General features: G+C 35.7%; 2 protein-coding genes across 6 annotated transcripts in view; both read right to left on the bottom strand.

Annotated features, from left to right (window-relative positions):
* Positions 1-574: 574 nt before the first annotated feature.
* LOC147287616 (uncharacterized) lies at positions 575-5,174 on the bottom strand. Its single transcript, XM_086240156.1, has 11 exons — positions 4,603-5,174; positions 4,406-4,508; positions 3,958-4,081; positions 3,494-3,559; positions 3,108-3,146; positions 2,501-2,581; positions 2,332-2,379; positions 2,155-2,205; positions 1,981-2,049; positions 1,454-1,699; positions 575-1,181 (listed from the first exon to the last, which is right to left on the bottom strand). Exons 1-11 carry the CDS (start codon positions 4,892-4,894, stop codon positions 930-932), a joined length of 1,371 nt encoding a protein of 456 aa, XP_086096282.1. The 5' UTR covers positions 4,895-5,174; the 3' UTR covers positions 575-929.
* Positions 5,175-6,864: 1,690 nt separating this feature from the next.
* The window catches only part of LOC147287615 (vacuolar protein sorting-associated protein, putative (DUF1162)), a 35,975-nt gene continuing 23,430 nt past the window's right edge, over positions 6,865-19,409 (bottom strand). For 3 of the 5 annotated variants that reach the window (XM_086238920.1, XM_086238921.1, XM_086238922.1), the window contains 22 exons: positions 18,009-18,137; positions 17,771-17,920; positions 15,898-16,470; positions 15,754-15,825; positions 15,194-15,658; positions 14,873-15,056; positions 14,020-14,788; positions 13,814-13,930; positions 12,569-12,842; positions 12,001-12,114; positions 11,835-11,918; positions 11,205-11,255; positions 10,941-11,120; positions 10,542-10,864; positions 10,122-10,463; positions 9,964-10,027; positions 9,572-9,718; positions 8,701-8,805; positions 8,518-8,628; positions 8,335-8,439; positions 8,188-8,257; positions 6,865-8,035 (listed from right to left, as the gene is read on the bottom strand). In XM_086238920.1, coding sequence (XP_086095046.1) covers positions 7,347-8,035; positions 8,188-8,257; positions 8,335-8,439; positions 8,518-8,628; positions 8,701-8,805; positions 9,572-9,718; positions 9,964-10,027; positions 10,122-10,463; positions 10,542-10,864; positions 10,941-11,120; positions 11,205-11,255; positions 11,835-11,918; positions 12,001-12,114; positions 12,569-12,842; positions 13,814-13,930; positions 14,020-14,788; positions 14,873-15,056; positions 15,194-15,658; positions 15,754-15,825; positions 15,898-16,470; positions 17,771-17,920; positions 18,009-18,137 — 5,118 coding nt within the window. In that variant the 3' untranslated portion in view covers positions 6,865-7,346. Of the gene's footprint in view, positions 8,036-8,187; positions 8,258-8,334; positions 8,440-8,517; positions 8,629-8,700; positions 8,806-9,571; positions 9,719-9,963; positions 10,028-10,121; positions 10,464-10,541; positions 10,865-10,940; positions 11,121-11,204; positions 11,256-11,834; positions 11,919-12,000; positions 12,115-12,568; positions 12,843-13,813; positions 13,931-14,019; positions 14,789-14,872; positions 15,057-15,193; positions 15,659-15,753; positions 15,826-15,897; positions 16,471-17,770; positions 17,921-18,008; positions 18,138-19,409 lie in introns of those variants that run through there. The other 2 variants (XM_086238923.1, XR_015121613.1) reach the window with 2 other exon arrangements.

Raw genomic sequence — 19,409 nt, 5'->3', positions numbered from 1 at the left:
AATAATTAGACCAAGTCTCGAAGATGTCAATGCATACTAGACCTTATGATGCCATGCCAACACTAAATCTACCATGGTTTAATTCCTCATTTAATAAAACCATCTTAATTAAGTTTGATAAAACTATTCCTTTGGATTTGGAAGTGTCTATTCAAACCCTCTAATCGAACTTTGAGATTGCTTATTAAATCCTTGACAGAAAATCCATACAAACTTAATTAAACAAAATATTGACTTGGATTTTATTTTATTGTTGATCCAAAATTACAACATTCCCAAACTTGTCAATTGCTTTTGGTTCATTTTTATACATCTGCTGCTCAATGAGCATACCAAGCAATTGAAATATAAAGGGGGAGTGTCATTTTTGGACCCTCCCAAATACAGTGCTGCAATGAGTATGAAAGTGTTATTTGAACTCTATATTTTTAGTAATCATGACGATCTTTTAAAAGATGACAACACTTTTCTTATTATGTCCTCTTTCAGATCAACATCCAAAGAAAAAATTTCTATTTTTGGAACCAAATTTTCTTTTTTCAAAATAGAAACCCTGAGAGTCAGTCTCACCATCTTGAGACAGTAACTAAGTGGCTATATTAATAGAGAAGTTACCATAATTAGCTGAATGCCAAATGAATTGGTAATGAACTTTACATGGGAAAGGGATGGGAAGAAGAATACAATTTTAACAAACATTAACAGAAGGAAAATACAATACATCCACCCTCCTCCCCTTCCATTAATGCCCTTTAACCTCCAGTCAAAATTCCAAGGCATGCCTCCATAGATACCCATATCCAAGAGAAGGTTAATGCAACTACACAATTTCCCCACGTCTCCCTCTGTATCTTCCAAATAGCTAACTGGACCTCTTTCCAGTGAGTTGCCTTTCCATATTGGAGGACGAACCACCAGGGGTCAGTAAATCAATTATATGTTGTAGGTCGAGGTTTAGGTGGTATATAAAAAGAATTCCCACAGTCTATTGGAGTGTGCATCAATGGGTTCCATCTATCAAATATTAATCGGCCCCCTCGGCCAATTCTTCCACGGAATTTGTAAGGTGGTGTGGATACTCCATTTTTCATTGAAGAATCTGATGGTGGTACAATGCCTGCAGCTGCCAACTTTTCTGGAACTAGAGGTCTTGTAAATAACAAAACTGGCTCAAGGGGATCCTACATGAAGCCCATGTTGTTGTTCAGATTCACTGGTGAAACTCATATTTTAAAAAAACCAAAAGGATGCATAAATAATGTACAACTTAAATTTAATTGGGTACAACTCCCAAACATTTTATATGGTATCCTACTCGATATTGAATTCATGAAAGTGGAAAACTTCAGCAATTACTTCATGGTTATATCTACTTACTGAAGGAGAGGAAATAAGAAAGGGGGAGTAATGGTAAAGGGGAAAGGTAGTCTGATTCACAAGAACAAAAAAGTACCATTTTATGAAGCCACCCTTGTGGTGCATGCCGCCGCCTGAACTCTTGCTTCATGGTTCCTGTAGGAACCATAACCATATTGGAGTCAACTAAAGGCGGATTCTGTATTGCAGGTGGTCGTGTGCGGGGCCGACTGTTTGCAACGTCATCTGAATCAACAAATTCCTCCTCACTTGAGCCAAACTTGCAAGATACAGGTGGAAATCCAGGCAGGGCCAAGCTATCTTCCAGGAGCTCAGTTTCATGCTGAAAACGCATAAGCCATACACTAATCAGCAACAGATCTTAAATTAAACCATTATGAATTACATTGCCCAGAAAATTTACATACAACCACCCAAAAAATTACTTTCCCAAATATCAAGTTCATGCATACATGTGTATGACACAGGAATAACAATCTCTAGGCAATGGACCCAGAATAACAAACACTTGCAGCAACGAACCAGAATTATGAGAGGCAACAGAAACTATTGGAGCACTGCTGTAGGTAAAGAAACCAAAGAGAACAATATGCATATGCATACCTTGTACTTCATTTGGATTATTTGAAGACTAACTTCAGTTTCCATGACTTCTCTCTTTTTCTCTTCTCTCTGCATACAATTACACAGAAGCAATCAGCAGCGGTGAGGACAAGATTAATCAACATTTGAATATAACACCACTCAAGAAAACTTTTTCCACTTCAATAATAGCACCTTGATTAAAGCCTCCAATATGGTCTTGGCTTGGTCCAGGTTGCGCCTAACCTGAGAATATTCAATTCCAAAAGAATGCTAGTGATTATGAACATCAAATATAACATGTATGAAATGAAAACATTTCTAATACAATAAATATAAGAATCAGAAAAATAAGAAATTTGAAGCACAAACCTGGCGAAGCTTTTCAAATGACTGCACATTGTTTTCCCTTCTTTGCATCTAAAAACAAGACGAGCAATAAAAAATATATGTTTGCATACATGTTAATAAACAAAACATTTAACCAAAAGACTGTTCACCCAAGGAAAAAAGAAAACATAAAAACATGTTTACCACCTACCCTTCTTGTGTGCAGTCTGTGGGTTTTCTCCCTTGGCCTAAAGACATTGTATGGGTTGGTGTCATTAACCGGAGGAGGAGGCTGTACAAAAAATGTAGATGAGAATTGAGATGTTAAATTTTAACATGACGAAGATGATCTCCAAGCACATATAGATATTAAAACACAACATCCAATTTTTCTCAGCATCCAGAAAACAGAATATGGCAATGGGATCAAAACCCTCCCCATATAAGTTTTATAGAGTACTTAAAACATTAACTACTTGCTAATAGGATTATTTAGCTGCATAGATTAATCATGTATCTCTCCAGAAAGTCTTGACTGCGTTAGAGAGCCAGCACAACATCTATAGTCACTATGCTTGATATAAAATTAGTATCATAACCAAATGGCAGAAGGAATAAAATAAGTTCAACTATAGGAAATCAAATTAGGCACTCTAGACGAACTTCAGTGTTTCTAAATGACCAAGACCAATTAGATTATGATTAATGACATTACACATCTGTAACATCTGACTTTACAGGACTCAAGTCTAAATTCCCAAATTGTTGTTCATAAAAGCAATCACAATATAAGCAGATAATCAAGTGATTAAACTAACCTGCAAACGCCGTAAAATAGGCTTCTGCCATTGTTCACGCTGCCAAGATTGGATGACAAGAATAAGTATTCATAACAAAAATTCACAAGAAAAATAATTAGCCTAAAACTGAAGTCATTAAGTATTATGCAATTCAGTGTAGACTAGCTGCCTGAAATTCAAGTCACTTATTGGGATCATTAGGTTCCAAGGGTCCATTGAACAGTATCTTTTCAGTGTTAACTAATAAATTAAAATATTACAGATACTCGTTCAACAATTTCAATAATCCTCCAAATCCAAAAAATAACACAAATTGAAGGCAATTCAACAGTTCTAGTTGATTAATTCATTCCCAAGAATGAAAAAATATCCTTTAACCTCTCAAGATTGTATATATTACTCACCTTCTCTCTCCAATAATTATAAACAGGTTGGAGAACAGCACATCTGAGGAACTGAGCTTGTAGAGCCTACATTAAAAGGAGTCAAAATTCAACTCAATATACCTTTGAGAAATGATTCAACAAGGCCACAAATTGAAAAATAAGCATGAAAAATGTAAAAATAATAGATCTCTTAAGTGTAGGAAAATATAACTTCTATCTTTAATAAAAGAAGACCAGAAACTATCTTTCTGACTTAAAAAAAAAAAAAAAAAGCTTCTTCATACGCAGAGAGAATGGAGACCTTTTCTGCTTAGGAACATGAAATATGTACCTCATGTCTCATATAGTAAGACCTAACAAGAGAACCAATTTGCAAATATAAATGAACATCACAACCATTGAGATATAGCTAATTAATGCAAAAAAGAAATATTAACAACTAGCATTGATACTGGTCAACAAAATAGAAAAACACACATCACCTCAAGAGCAACATCAAGTTGCAGAAGTACAGGGATTGGGGATGCAAGAGTAGGAGTTATAACTCCTGCTCTTTCCCGAGCCTTATGATCCAAAACCTCCAACTTAAATATAAGACTCTCAAGCCTGCACGTATAAGAACACCTTGATGATCAGCTTATTATTAACAGAAGATGGAGAAAATTACATTAAAATCATAAGATAGTAAGTTTTTTGAAAGTGGGAAGCGGCAAAATTGAAGGTTGAATGGTTGGTTGGTTGTCTACATATTCCACAGCATGAATTCTTTGCCACCACGTAACTAGGACTATCAACTTACAGCCTAAATGCATCAGATGAATTATAATGAAAGAGTTCTATTGTGTAAATTACTAGCTAAAACAGTGTGGAGAAGGGTTCTCTTGTATTTTGCAAAGACATGGATTATTATAGGTTTGAAAAAATGATTACTTGTCAGGTGCAAGAATCTTCCTCTCTTTGTTGAACTCGTAGAGCCAGTCCTCGTCCTCATTGTCTAGGTCATACTCCACAAACTCTCCGAGCTCGGCCCGAGCTGCAAAAAATGGCAAAACACAGAGCCTCAGCACAACAAATGAACAAGAGAATTAGAGCTATGCTTATGCATGGAGTGTGGAAGTCAGAGGAACCTCCTCTCGCGCGGAGATACGAAGTGGGTTGAGCAAAAGTGCGGGAATAATCTCTCTCATAAGTGTCAACAACAACAAACTGAGGAGTGGGTATTTCGGGGGCGAGTTTCTTGGTGGGGGTTGGGTGGTGCACCTCGGTTTCGGCGGCAGCGGCATCGGCGGCGAGTCGCAGCAGCTGGGAATTGCGAGTCGAGGTCGGGGTGTCATCGTCTTCGAAGTCTTTGACAGACTTGACAATGGGGAGCTTCTTGTGAATGTCGAGAGGGCGAGGCCTAAATGAAAGCCTACTCATCTCTGCTTCTGCTCATGTCTCTTCTTCAATCCCCTTTTTCCGAACAAAAGCAAAATTAGGGCTTAATAAGGGTTTGCTTCAGAGGGAATTTCACGCGCGAATTGGACACAGAGGATTGAATTGGGAATTAGGGTTGGGTTTTGATTGTTCAAGAATCAAGAATTGGGATCAATCGAGCACTAATGTGTCTCCTCCGAGAGATGCAGAGACAGAGAAAAGCCAGAAAGGGTTCAAATGGTGTTGTGGTGTTGGAGACGAAGAGTACAGAGAGAGACCAGCATGGGTTGGATCCAAATGGGTTGAGCTTGACCCGACAGCTTGCATATTTAGGTGATATTAGGCTTGACCCGAAACACCAAACCATTTATGATTATGGCCCCAAATTTTATTTAAACGGGCCCTATATATATATGGTTAATTACACTTTGCACCTTTTAAGTTTGACATTTTTATGATGAGTGGTGCTATTTTGATCATGTTAAACTACTGAGTTAATCACCTTATTTTAAAATTCTAATTTTATCCTTAAAACAAAAAATTTCAATTTTATTTATCGGCTCATTCGATAGTTATTTACCAAAATATTTGTGGTTATTCGACAGTTATCTATTGAACATTGGTGGATTATTCGGTGGATAACTACCAAATGAAAATGAAAAAAAGTATTCGACAGTTATTTACCGAAATATTTGTATTTATTCGACATTTATTTGCCGAACATTGTTGGATGTTTTGGTTGATAACTACCGATATTAAGATGGTCAACTCAGCAGCTGAGGGTGGTCTGCATAACCTCACTCTTTTATAATACATTCTAATCTTCAAAACTCTACATTACCAGAGTTCTATTGACAATATTGATGAATTTATTTGCTTGAGGTTCAGATGAGATTTCCTTTCTTCGCTATGTATCTTATACTTTTGGATTTTAATTGATATATAATATATATATTGATTTAATGTGATGAAGCTATTTTAATTAGGCCAGTGCTATTCCGACCACCCTAAATTGCTGAGTTGACCACCCTATTTCAAAATTTCAACTTTACCCTTAAAATAAAAAATTTTAATTTTGTTCGTTGGGTCATTCGACAGTTATCTACCGAAATATTTATGGTTATTCAACAGTTATCTGCTGAATATTGGTTGATTATTCGGTGGATAACTACCGAATAGAAATGAAAAAGATATTCGACAGTTATCTATTGAAATATTTGTATTTATTCGACACTTATCTGCCGAACATTGGTGGATGTTTCGGTAGATGACCACCGAATGGATCTGAGTGATTTTATCATGTTTTTACAATAAATGGTAAAATAAGAAAAAAGTTGAAAAAAATATGTTAGGGTGGTTAACTCAGCAGTTAAGAGTGGTCTGCATAGCCTCACTCTTTTAATTATTACCATTTCATGATTGCATGCATCCTAATAATCAAGGTCGATGATTGTAGATTTGCTATTGCAGAGTAGGCTGGTTTCCTTTGGATCTGGAGTCAGATTCATCTTCAATCTTCATCATCTTGTAATGTCAACCTTACGATCAGCTCTCAAGTTGAGGATAGCCACTCTTTTCCACAGTCAGTTACTGCCTGAGTCACATGATGAGACTTTTCCACACTTTTCCACACTTTTCCACATAGGCCATTTACTTACATACAGAAGTTCATAAAGATATGCTCCTTAATCCTGGATATTCCCTTAGATGATCTTAATGATAATTTTCTTTTGTTCATTTAATAATTTGACTAACAACTGCAGCCAATAGAAATAGATTGGTTTCTTGGAATTCATTAGCAATCAAACCGATGTTGCCAAAAAAATAAAAATAATAAACCGGATTAGGCACTGACAAAAAATCTCTAATGCCAATTGCCAAGCCCCACACTTCTTGCAAATCCCAGGATTATAAGAGCAGTTTTCTTCTTTACACATTCAAGAGTGGTTGTGGGACCGCCTGAACAGGTGATAAGACAAATAACAACTTTGTTTGTGCCTTTACAATATACATTAAAATGCTTCAGTAACCACAAAAAATTTACAAGTAAAACAATTATTAACAGGAATTTCCCAAATTAGGAAATGAAAAACTAACCTACATTTCTTTCTATACTGTACAATATAGTTTTTGGCTTCAGTACAAGTTACCTATCATCTACTACAAGAATTGGTACTCCAAGCCAACATTCTATTCTGTACGACTATGACATAAAAATAAGAGAAGGTTTGTTTCTGGCATTGCTAATGCTGCTTTTCTGTCGGGGGAGTTTAAAAGAAAATTGCATCGGACAAGTCACCGGTTTCTCTCTCCTTTTACCACGCTTCTGAAGAAATTTGATACTTTAACTGTAATAAAGAAGCTCGGTTCTAGACCTAGTTGATATTTTGCTCCATTGCAAAAAAGTGAGAAACTGGTCCTTCAAAAAAGTGTATAATTATGCTCCACCTCTGACCTATTTGATGTTACTTCGATGCAGAAGATACCTATAACCCCAACCTTGCTCTTTTCCCAATTCAATTGTAGACAACAAAATCTGTAACAAGTTCTCCGCATCTTCTTTGCGTGCCAGTTCCAAGTTCGTCTGAATGAGTGGAACAGTAGGATTGTTCCAACGCACTGCCCCTGTTCCACTGCTTCTTTTAGCTTGCTGGTTTTGCCGCAAAGGGGTATCTGAACTGCTTCCGACTATATGTACTACTCCTTGATCACAGTCAGCATGTATCACACTCTCCAAACGAATTTCAGAATCAATTACCCACTCCAGATCAGCAGGAACACCTCGAAATTCAGGCTTACCTAAGTCCACCAAACTTGAACAGCTTACAATCAATACAAGTCTCTCTGTAATGATGACAAATTTACCAGGTTGTCTAAGTTCCTTGCACATAACTAAAATCTCATCCTTGAGCCTCAAACAATCATCTGCCTCAACAAGCACTGATGTTCCAACAGCTTCACCCCAAGTGTATGGTCTTAAGGGAAGTTCCCTGCTTAGAGGCCTTGGAAGACGGACCCTAAAGCGCTGTTGTCCCATTTGATAGAGTCTACTTCGGTTTCTGATACTCTGTGCGGTTTTTCCAGTAACTTCAAGAATACTAGCAGCCGGTTTTGCCACAAGTCCTGTTATACCTAAAGCTATGCCTGCACCACAGATATGGAAAGCATGAAGATCAATAGCCAAGCAACCAACACTAACCATCTGTGTTTGATAACATCTTTTATCCATGAGCTGCAGATGAAAATGAAGGCAAAGGAGATTATGTTAATATTACTGCATCCCAGTATTGGATTACCTGAAAGGACACCAGGAAGACCATGTTTCTCAGCTCCTTTAATTGGTGATTGAAGAAGACCTGTGAGTCCCTGAAATCAACAAAGCGAAAACAATTGAATATACCAAAGCATCTAAAAAACTAATGCACAAACTAATGCACACTTACCTCAAATACTTCATTTATCACACCTTTGGAGTGAGATGCTATACCAATCGGTTGCTGTTCCACTCCTGAAACAGCCTGGTCATCAAATGTAAATGCCACAATGCCCTACAAATAAAAATCCAATGAATATTAACAAAGAAACTAATCTATGGACCACATGAATGTTGTTAGGCATGCAGTTACCTTGTGTGCAGCTTTGCTGAACTGAGTGGCAGCATCACTTATGGCATAGACAGTATTACTTAAAAGACTAGTGGTGCCTTGTGCCATGCCAGTAATTAGTCCAGTGGGGCTCTAGCAAAGAATATAAAATAATTATACCGCTCAAAAAAATTAAGTTAAAAAAAGAAAAAGAAAAAGACTTACCTGAAAAATGCTCCTAGCAGGCACTGACAAGAAATCTCTAATGCCAAGCCCCACACTCCTTGCAAATCCCATGGGATTGCCTATAACACCAGCAGAACCAAACACCTGAAAATTAAGCAATTTTAGGGTGATAAGAGGATTGTGAAACATCATAATGTAATGTAGAAATTTTTATCAATTAACTTTTTGATTGAGGTAAGACAACAGATTCCTTACAGCACTCATATAAAAGGAAATCTATTTAGAAAATTCAGTGCAGGATGATCAATGTAACATTTAGACTGAGGAATCCAAACCCCAAAAAGCAGCAGTCCTCACATTAGACAGAAAATTTTACACAGGATGATTGATGAGCTCGCAAGGCTAGATTACAGGCCTGATCTTTTTAAAGACTAGCTAAATGTGCTCTATATTGAGGAAAAAAAATCAAGAAAAAGAATGCTAAGTGTCTACTCTAAAGTGCCAAAATACTGGACCTAGTAGAAGCTGAACAGATGTTTAATTATGCATACAGTTGTACACATAAGTCATTATATTTATATGAGCTCCAGTATATCTTTGAAGCACGAATGCAACGAGCAGGTGTAAGTTAAAGATATCCCAATTGTAAGGCTAGTAACAAAATTAGTTGAGCACTCAGTTTTACTTTTTTGCTTAAAAAAATAAAAAAGATTGATAACTCAAATTATCATGGCTCGTACATTTATGGAAATACAACCTCGCAATGAGAGTGAAATTTACCATTGTCAACTGAATATTTAGCTTGCTCCAACTATGGCTTAACTAATCAACTGTGACTAACAGAAAAAAAAAAACTACTCACTATTAACAAGTGTCTCAAGAAAGCCTAGTAGGTAAGTTTAACATTTACCTTATACATCTCATGAAGAAGTTGCCGAGTATAATGCCTTACAAGGATCTCTTGAAGAGACTCCAAGCTAGCAATTTGATGTGCAATTGTCAACTGCTTTAGATGAATCCGCGCACCCTCAACATCAGCAAGAGCCATTAAACCTCTCTGTCATAAATTATTATTGTAAGTATGAAATAGTAAACAAATCGAATTGTATGTTTTTGGACACATGATAGCGTGGGTTCCTGTGGATGTGGGTGTTTGTTGTGTCTGCGTACGATGCATTGTATGTGTGTGTGTGCCTATGTCTGTGATTGAATGCATGTACACAGTTCCAGACAATCTAATGTTTTGAAACTCTATGCAATTATTGTATTTAACGCCTCTCTTAGGAGAACACTTATACTTACATGGATAACAGATTCACCTGTTGTAAGAATCCCATTCCTAAGAATCCACGGAGCACTGGAAAAGCTGTGCAGAGAAAATTCCTAGCATGTTAAGTGGAAAAATTCAAGATAAAAACTAAAATCGCAGATGCATTTCTACTTATGGATTACCAAGTCACCTTAAGGTAAACTTGATGGGGCACAAATCAAACACTTCTACATAGATCTTTTTCTGTCTTCTAGCCAAAAGGTAAATTTGCTGCCAAGGAGCTCCAATTGGAACTATTGAAGGTAGAGAGAGTCTGGGCTTGTGGTTTTCATTAAACAAAGGAACATTCATCAAATGAAGTTGGTTCTCTGTTGCAAAGGAATCCATTAAACCAGTATCATTGATATGAGAGCGCAGGAAAGGGTCTGATAATGGCAAGACCCTACTCTGGAACCTAGAAGATACATTTTTGATGAATCCAAACAGGCTTAATATCAATTCTTGCTCAAGCTCAAGGGAGAAATCTGCAACTCTGCAAGCATTGAACAGAAAAAAATAAGCACTGAAAATTATTAAACAATTAAACTGTTATAAATGCAGCAATGCACACCTTAAGCTTATATATTCAAATGAAACCAATGAGACATCTTTCTTCCTCCACTTTGATACAGCTAGGTAGAATACAGGTTCAAAAGAGCTGTGAGAAGTCCTTTGCAGTATTCTTTCACTTCTTGGTTTCGTGACACCATCCTTAGTCACATGGCTAGCTGGATTGCTTCTGTAATCACAATCAAAAGACAATATAACAGGATATGGGGAAGATCGCAGCTGATTATCAATTTGCAATGATGCAATTTGAAAGGAAAGCTTTTGTTGATCCAAACTCTGCACCAGATCAAATGAAATGTTCTTTGCACAGGCAAAAACCAATTCCTACAAAAGAAATAGTAGATTAGCAAAGTTTGACAAAGCTCCATGGAACCTGAGTAGAAGATACAATTTGACCTACCTGTGGGTGAATATTGATCATGGAGATACCAATGTGTTCAATAACAACTGAAATTCTTTCCATGAAACCAATAAAGTTTTCCTGTTGCTGGTCATGTTTCCTTTTCTCTTTTAAGTGAGGGACACTTGAATTCTTCATGTCATTCAAAATATGGTAACTTGAATCAATAACATGGAGGACCTGCAAGGAAGGAATGCGATTAGTAAACTAATAAGGATAAGTGACATATAATTCGCTGAATGTGCCAAGGTATAAGAAATGAACCTTTGTTGCTCCCTCAGCATGGATGGATAAATGCAATGTTCTCTCAGGTTTCTGATGACAAAAATTAGCACCAATTAACAACCAAATGGGATGTTTGTGGTATCTTAAGGTGTGTGTGTGTGTGTGTGTGCGTGCGGATGGATTTTTTTTTTTATGAGAAACAAATTTTATTAAAACAACAAACAAAAATACAAAAGATAAGGATAGTGGACAAGATATCCACCTATATTAACAACACAACAAACCACCCCAACTTCACTGGTAAATTCAAGGAAAAGATGGATAAAGAGAAAAAAAAAAAAAAAGGGACGGATAAGATGTCCATTCATACTTAAACATGCGAACCAGCAATAACAAGAATACCTTAGAACGCCTTTGTGATCAGTTAAACTCTCAGCCGATCAAGATGAATTAAACTAGGGGATATGCTTAGTAATTATTTGTAAACAGGCTTCAAAAGTGAATTAACCTGTGTTATGTTATACAAATTTTACTGGGGTTGGAGCATACAAAGTAAAAGTGAGGAAATTTTTAAACCAACTGTTCTCAAACCACTGATTTAATAGTGTTACATTACAAAACTTTAATTTTATATATATAAAAAAAACTTAATTGAGAAGAAGTAACTACCTCAGAAGATGATGGTAATTGCACTGGACTGTACTCTTTTACATCATCAAGAGCATATGACCCTAAAACACGCTTGCCAGGTACCTTACAGTACCCAAAAAAAAATTCCATCAGTAAACACAAAAAACTATCCAGTGTTAATTAACACAAGAAAAAAGGGCTGTACCTCCACAGTGAGACGATGTGGATAGCATGGTTCATCCCAGGCATAAGGACAAGATGTGTAAGAGTGAACAATAGTTTCAAAAGTTTCACACCTTTGTTGGTAGATCCTTAGCCTCTACAAAGTGGCAAGAAGTACCACAAACAATTTAGTCAGTCAATGGCATGATAAGGTTAAGATGCAAAAGGGAGTTACCTAAATTTAGAATGCATGCTTCACTTGACTGTAGGAATTTTTTCTTTTTTATTTTATTTTGGAGAAGAAACAAATTGAAGGGAAGAAGATTCACAACAATGCATGTCGAAATTTGCATATAGGCCCACACTAAATGTGAAAGCAAGCAAAAGATTGCCTTAAACCAGATAATTAACAACTACTATTAGAAAATAATACACTGCTGGCTATACTTGAGAGAGAGAGACTAAGGAACTAAATGAAAAGGAAGCCACTTTGAAAAGGATCACAAGAACAAAGAAAAGTAAAACTCAACAAAGAATGCAACTCAAAGAGCTATGCCAACTATTTTGGGATGTAACCTAGTTTCCCAATAAAATAAAATGTTATTACCAACCTCGTTAGAAAAATTATCAACTCTGTAGGGCATATACCCAGTCTCATCATCTGATATGAGAATCAAGTTTGTCCCAGAATTTCCATGGAAGTTTCCAACAATCTTTTCATCTCCCATGGAGACATCAGCATTCTGCACTTCAACCCGTATCATATTTAATGAACCAGAGAGATAATTCCGCATTTTCACTTGAGTATCACCAAGATGATCTGGTAAAAAGCCACCTGACCATTGCCATCCAGGTTCATTATACCGAATGGAAACCAGTAACTCCCTGCAAAAGGTTGAAACATGAACAAAGCAAGCGAGAGGGAAGAAAAAGAAGGCTAAGAAATAATATGAATAAAAGAAATCTCCAAGAAGTAGTGAAAAATAAGTGGACAAAATGGCTAGGAATATTCCTTGATTAGTTTAAGAAAAAAGTTGTTGCAGTGATGCCAATTTCTTTTTTTCCTTTTAAAGAAAAACAGAACTATATTAAATACAGAAATAATCAAGTACAAACACAACCAGTGGAAAAGACGTCCACTCCACTCCAAACAATACAGAAAAATCCTAAGCTAAAGGTTTCCTAATCATTACACCAAACCATCCAACATCTAACAGACAAAAAAAAAAAAAATTGCATTGGAGTTGCTCTCAGTACAAAAAATCCAGCCCAGTCAAGATGAATAACACTAAAGGGAGCATCCCTAAAGATTCTAAGGCGGTACGTCAAAAATTGTATTATTCCCGATAATAAAATGTTTTAAAATTTGTGTATAGAATTGGAAAGGCAACTCATCTACTCAAAATTTCAAAGATGTCATATATCAAGAACATATATCTTAGTTAAAGTTGAAATGGCCAAACCAAATTGAAAACTTAATCTTAATTCACAAATCTAGAGTCAGAGAGAGAATAAAAGAAGGTAAACATGTGTGGGAAATAACATGAAAAGAAAAAAAAAATCCTACGCTCATTAAATGAGAGATTTTAAAAGTTACTACGCAGAAATAAGATCCTGCACAGGTAACTCCCCCAAAAGTTAAAAAAAATAACAGAAGCCAGAAAATTCTTGTCACACTTCATTTCACTTCCAGGATGTGCAGAAAAACAGTTCAAGTTTCCGAAAAAAGTAACTTCTTAGACAATAACATACTTTGTTTTCACTTCTTAAGAGTGAAGAAAACTATTTATATTTTTAATTTTGAATGTGAGCATGCATTCAACTTAAAAACAAACTGAAGATGGTTCAGCATGTACCTGGCTGTATCCATCCAGTGAAGATGAGAATGTTCTCCTATGCCCAAATGAAAAACAAAATCAGTTCCTTTTTGCTTATAACACAAGTCCTTGCTGCATGCATTGCTGATGATGTACCTGTAAAATTAAGAAATTTTGATAAGATACAGAAATAGACTAATAAGCATATGAATTTGAGCATTGATTGCTGATATTATTATTGTTACCTGGGCTGGAAAGTGATGGCACTTGTCCTCCCAGCAAATGGTGCAGCAACTGCGCTAGACGTTACAGACATCATGAATGCTGCATTTGATGATGGTTGAGGAACAAGGACAGTAGTTGAACCGCTAGGTGGAACAAGGGAAAACGGACTTGACCATAGAGAATTTGGCATCTTTTCTGTTACATATTCAGGCAGACACCTGCTCGCTCTAACCATAACTTCACTAGCAGAGGAAATGGGATTAGGAGAGAACATGCATGCCCTAACTCTTCCACGCTCATAACCATTATAGTTGGAATCTTTTAAGGTCAACTGACTGCTTGAACTTGACCTTTTTTGTGAACTGTAAGAAAGAGAATTTTGACGGTCTAAATCACTCTTGCTTGGAAGCTCATGAAAATTTGCTTCAGATTTCGATGAGTTCAAAGGTTTGCTAAGAAATGTTTCTTTGTGTGGATTAGCATTCTCTCTAATTGAGACAATGTGAATTCTTGAGGAAGAACTCCCCAGATTATGTGACTCTGTAGCATGGGGATTATGGCTAGAAGATACCAGACCGAGACCAATTTTTTTGTCCTGAAGTAGTACTTGTTCAGCCATATCATAACAAGAAGGAACAATGCAGCTTACTCCTTTCATATCACTGGTAGATTCTGAAATGTAGAGAGGAAAACCAGTGCAATTATATAACAGAAAGGGAACAAAAATAAAGAGTTCCCTAGCACCTGAAAATGCATCCATCACCTTTTCCACAGTAACATATATTGGACCTAAAACAAAGTAACACCATATCATCAACAATTCACCAGCATAAAGTTACTTTCAACAAAAAAAATAACCAGTATATGAATTACCACTCGATGAGTCTGTATCAAAGGACACAATTTCAGATAGTGAAAACTTCGCCCCACTAAACTTAGCCATTTTACAGAATGTTTCGGTACGCGGGAAATTTAAAATTGCTGGTTTGAAGCCATGCATATTGATCTCCAATCTCAGGTGATGAGAAGGATCAACATTATGAAAGGAAGTTTCCACCTAGGGGCAAAAAAAAACAGAAGATAAATAAAACCCTCTTGAAAAATGGTATAAACCTTTATAAGGATGGAGAACAACAGAAGGTATCACATTATTCAGTTAAAAACAGATCTACTTAGCAATATCAAATTACAAACCTCTGAAAGAAATGCAGTCCGAGTAATCCCACCACTTTCTATTGTCAATGTCAGTGCCTTAGGAAGGTAGTTATTCACCACTAAAGGGATACTAAGGGTCACTTGGTGAACAAACTGCTTCTTTGACTCCTCTAACTTGTGCAAAACTTGATCCCGACTTATAACTGTTTGCTTTAAAGTACTCTTGAGATGCGGAGAAAAACTCTTCCTTGACCTAACAGATGAAGGTAAGCTGATATTTCTAACTGAAATGCAACATCGAAAGGGATCACTATTTGGATGAGCTGGATAGCAAACAAAGGACTTAAGAAATCCAATTTTACTCTCCTGCGAAAGCAGGTTCGAGAGGTTATAAACTTCACTCCAGAGATAAGAATCTCCAGTTGGACGCCATCTAATCCTACCAGCTTCAGCCAAATGTAGAGGCAGTGGTAACTCTTGGCCAGGGTAAATTGGATCTAAGATCTGAAAAAGTAAAATGCATACGACATTGTTAATTATATATCATGAAAAGAACAAAATATCATGTCATAAAAAAAAAAAAAGTTTTTTGCACCTACCATTGGGGACACACCAAATGGAATATCAAATCTAAGTTCCAATGGCATTGAAGTTGCATTTGAAAGCATAACCTGAACATATGAAGCGTAAGGGACATACGATAAACATATAATCATATATCATAAATTTAGTTGGTGCAATACCGTTGAGTATAATCGTATTAACTTGCTGTAACGCTGCACTGAAACATCAAACACAACAGGAACAACAAAACCACCAGTGGTATTTGTTCTATTATTTTCCACATTGTCATCGTAAGCCATAGAACAATCCACGTCCAAGTAGGAAAGTCCTACAAGATCCATTGAAATAGGACCAGAAGGTGCTGATGTTCCATCAAATTGAATGGTAATATACTGATGATGAACCCCATTTGCCTTCTGTTCAAAAAGTCTCTCGGAAAAGTGTGCTGGCTTAACATGAATAAGTTGTTCCTCGGGAGTATCGTTGATATATATTGGAATAGAAGTACCTGGTTGCACATATTTTCTATTCTTCATTTCTGAGACGGAATACTCATCAGGATTAATTGGGCCTTGATAGATGTGATATATTAGAGGCAGAGATGTCAAATTTTGAAGTACATAAGGAGCATATTTTCCTTCATATTTATATTCAGCATATGGAGAATTTAATAATTTTTGGCTTTCAGGAAAATCAATTGGACCCATCAGAACCCAAGCATCCTTAATCATCTCAAATGTCCTGAAAACACACTGTAAGGAACAATAATGAGATGTGTTACAAATTTTACAATTTATTAAAACCAATGTATATATATATATATTTTTTTTTATGAGAAACAGAAACCTTTCATTACACAGACACCAATGTAATTTTTTTTTTTTTTTATGAGAAAGCATAAATTCAGTACATAAAAAATAGCAAAGTCACTAAAATGTTTGTAATTTCCAGATTTGTTCCACATGTCAATATAATTCTTGCATGGTTTCAAAGGTAAAGGGAGTCTAAAGTTGAATTCATTTTTAATTAGGACCATTGCTTTTAGGGTTGCAGTTGTTTTAATGTGTGGAGGCAAAACTGGAATCTAAAACGAGGGATCCCTGTTTTAATGAGTGGAGGCAGAACTGAATCTAAAACGAGGGATCCCTCTTTTAAAAAAAAGAAACAAACGCATGTGAAGCCCACCTCCAATGTGATCCAATAATCTGAACCGTCTAAGGTCTTCATTCAAGAACCATCCATGCTATAAATCAGCCAAATCATAAATCATTTAATCATCTAATTTTGATCAAATAAATAGACAATGAGATGATCACGATTATAATCAAATTGTTAAATGATATCCAATTTGGCCGATAATTCTTAAAGGAGGAAACTAAACTATTGACAGTTTGGATCACTGTACCACATTGGGGTGGGTCTCAAAAATGTATATATATGGAATCATGGTACCTGCATGAATTTTCTATGGCATGTTTATACAGCGGGCACAAATGCATTTCAAGGCAGTATTTGAGAGGAATACAATTCCATAACTAACAACAAAACCAACAATGGAAATGATAGCCATAATCAAAATTGATGACGTGAGATCACTTTTTCAATTTTCCAGAGGTAGGTGTATGATGTACCAATTTTTTTCAACAGTACATGCATAGGCCACCATTTGCATTCTTTCCAATGTGTCTTCTGGTTGTGCAATTAATAAGAATGTGATTTGCGTTCAAATTATATGAAACGAAGAGTGCTCTGTTCACACAATAATGCCCACATAAAATGTTTAAGACTTTTAGTTGTGCAATTAATAAGAATGTGATTTGCGTTCAAATTATATGAAACGAAGAGTGCTCTGTTCACGCAATAATGCCCACATAAAATGTTTAAGACTTTTAGTTGTGCAATTAATAAGAATGTGATTTGCGTTCAAATTATATGAAACGAAGAGTGCTCTGTTCACGCAATAATGCCCTCATAAAATGTTTAAGACTTTTAGTTGACATGTACTGCAAATTAAAGGATATAACAGGCTAAGGGATTTAATGAAGTTCAAACCTCTATAAGGGATTCAGTGAAGTTCACATTAAGGTGCGCAGTTGATTTGAGATGGATATCCGTCAAAATGGAGCTGTTGAGACTCATCTCTTGTTTTCTAATCACATTAACCTCAAACTGCCAAGGCTCAATAAATGGCTCCCAGAAGACCTTCAGTCATTAAAGCAGATACAGGAAGCTATTAGAATATCATTTGTACTGAAATAGGTGTGGAAGTAATGGTTTGTTGATAATATACCTTGTGAATGTTATTGTAATTCACTTGAATGTCACCAGAGACTGAACCTTCGAGGTTCTTTTGAGTTACATTAACATGCAGGAGGATGTTCCTCATAAGAATTTGAAACAGGGGTCCACTACAACTCCACTACATCAAAGGCAAACAGGAATCATCAGCATGGCAAGCCTCATACATTTAGAAGACAGATTAAGAGCCCACCATTATATACTGGGTAATCAATAATATAAAATAAAAAAGTCAAGGAAAAAAAAATTCAAAGTCCGTAGTCAATGTATAAAAGAGGACTGACAAAAGTTCAAAAATAAAAGCTAGATTGATATTATCCTAGATGCATGATTCCTTATTTAATAATAAGAATGACCCCATACACAAGTTATTGAAAGTAAATGAAATATAGTTAAAAAATGCTAATAAAAAAGTTAAATCAAGATGCACCTACATGAATAGATTTTTCATTATCTTGGTCAGACACCCATATGAATAGTTAAGTATCAAATATTCGAAATTACCAATATACAACCAATTGACAGAAAATAATATGCTTCAAGAAATAATCAAGGAGCCTACTATTTTGTTTATGCATTACGAAGAAAATTGGACACCAAAATCACAGCCACAGGGGATCATGGGCCTTGACTACACATTTATTGAATAAGCTCAATTGAATTTTGGTTAAATAGACAAATTAACATATAGTTTCTCTCTAGAAGACTTTTAAATCACTTTATAAGGGTCAAAGGTATTGTAACATAAAGTTGCAGATCACTTTATTAGGTTTCATAATGTATATGTGTCCGAAAAACTCTTTCCATGGCTGTAAAAAATATATCCAGAAACTTCATACTAAGCATCATTTTATGAGCTTGAATGAAAAATATATCCAGAAACTTCATACATACTTCTCCCCCTTGTAGTGTTGAATGCAATTAAGAGAAGCTTTAAAAAATAACCTTAATTAGGTTTCATAGTACTAGATCTTAAGCAATTGAATTGCATATGTGAAATTCAAACAGAAAAGTTTATTTTAAGGAGACATAATAAATCAAAATTAAGAGAGAGAGAGAGAGAGAGAGAGAGAGGGTTTAAAAGTCAAGGAAAAAAAAATTCAAAGTCCGTAGTCAATGTATAAAAGAGGACTGACAAAAGTTCAAAAATAAAAGCTAGATTGATATTATCCTAGATGCATGATTCCTTATTTAATAATAAGAATGACCCCATACACAAGTTATTGAAAGTAAATGAAATATAGTTAAAAAAATGATTCCTTATTTAATAATAAGAATGACCCCATACACAAGTTATTGAAAGTAAATGAAATATAGTTAAAAAATGCTAATAAAAGAGTTAAATCAAGATGCACCTACATGAATAGATTTTTCATTATCTTGGTCAGACACC

This window comes from Dryas octopetala, chromosome 4, assembly GCF_963921425.1.
Source record: "Dryas octopetala chromosome 4, drDryOcto1.1, whole genome shotgun sequence".
Classification (NCBI taxonomy): Eukaryota; Viridiplantae; Streptophyta; class Magnoliopsida; order Rosales; family Rosaceae; genus Dryas; species Dryas octopetala.
The sequence above is the reverse complement of the archived record's forward strand: the minus strand, read 5'-3'. Positions and strand labels throughout refer to the sequence as shown.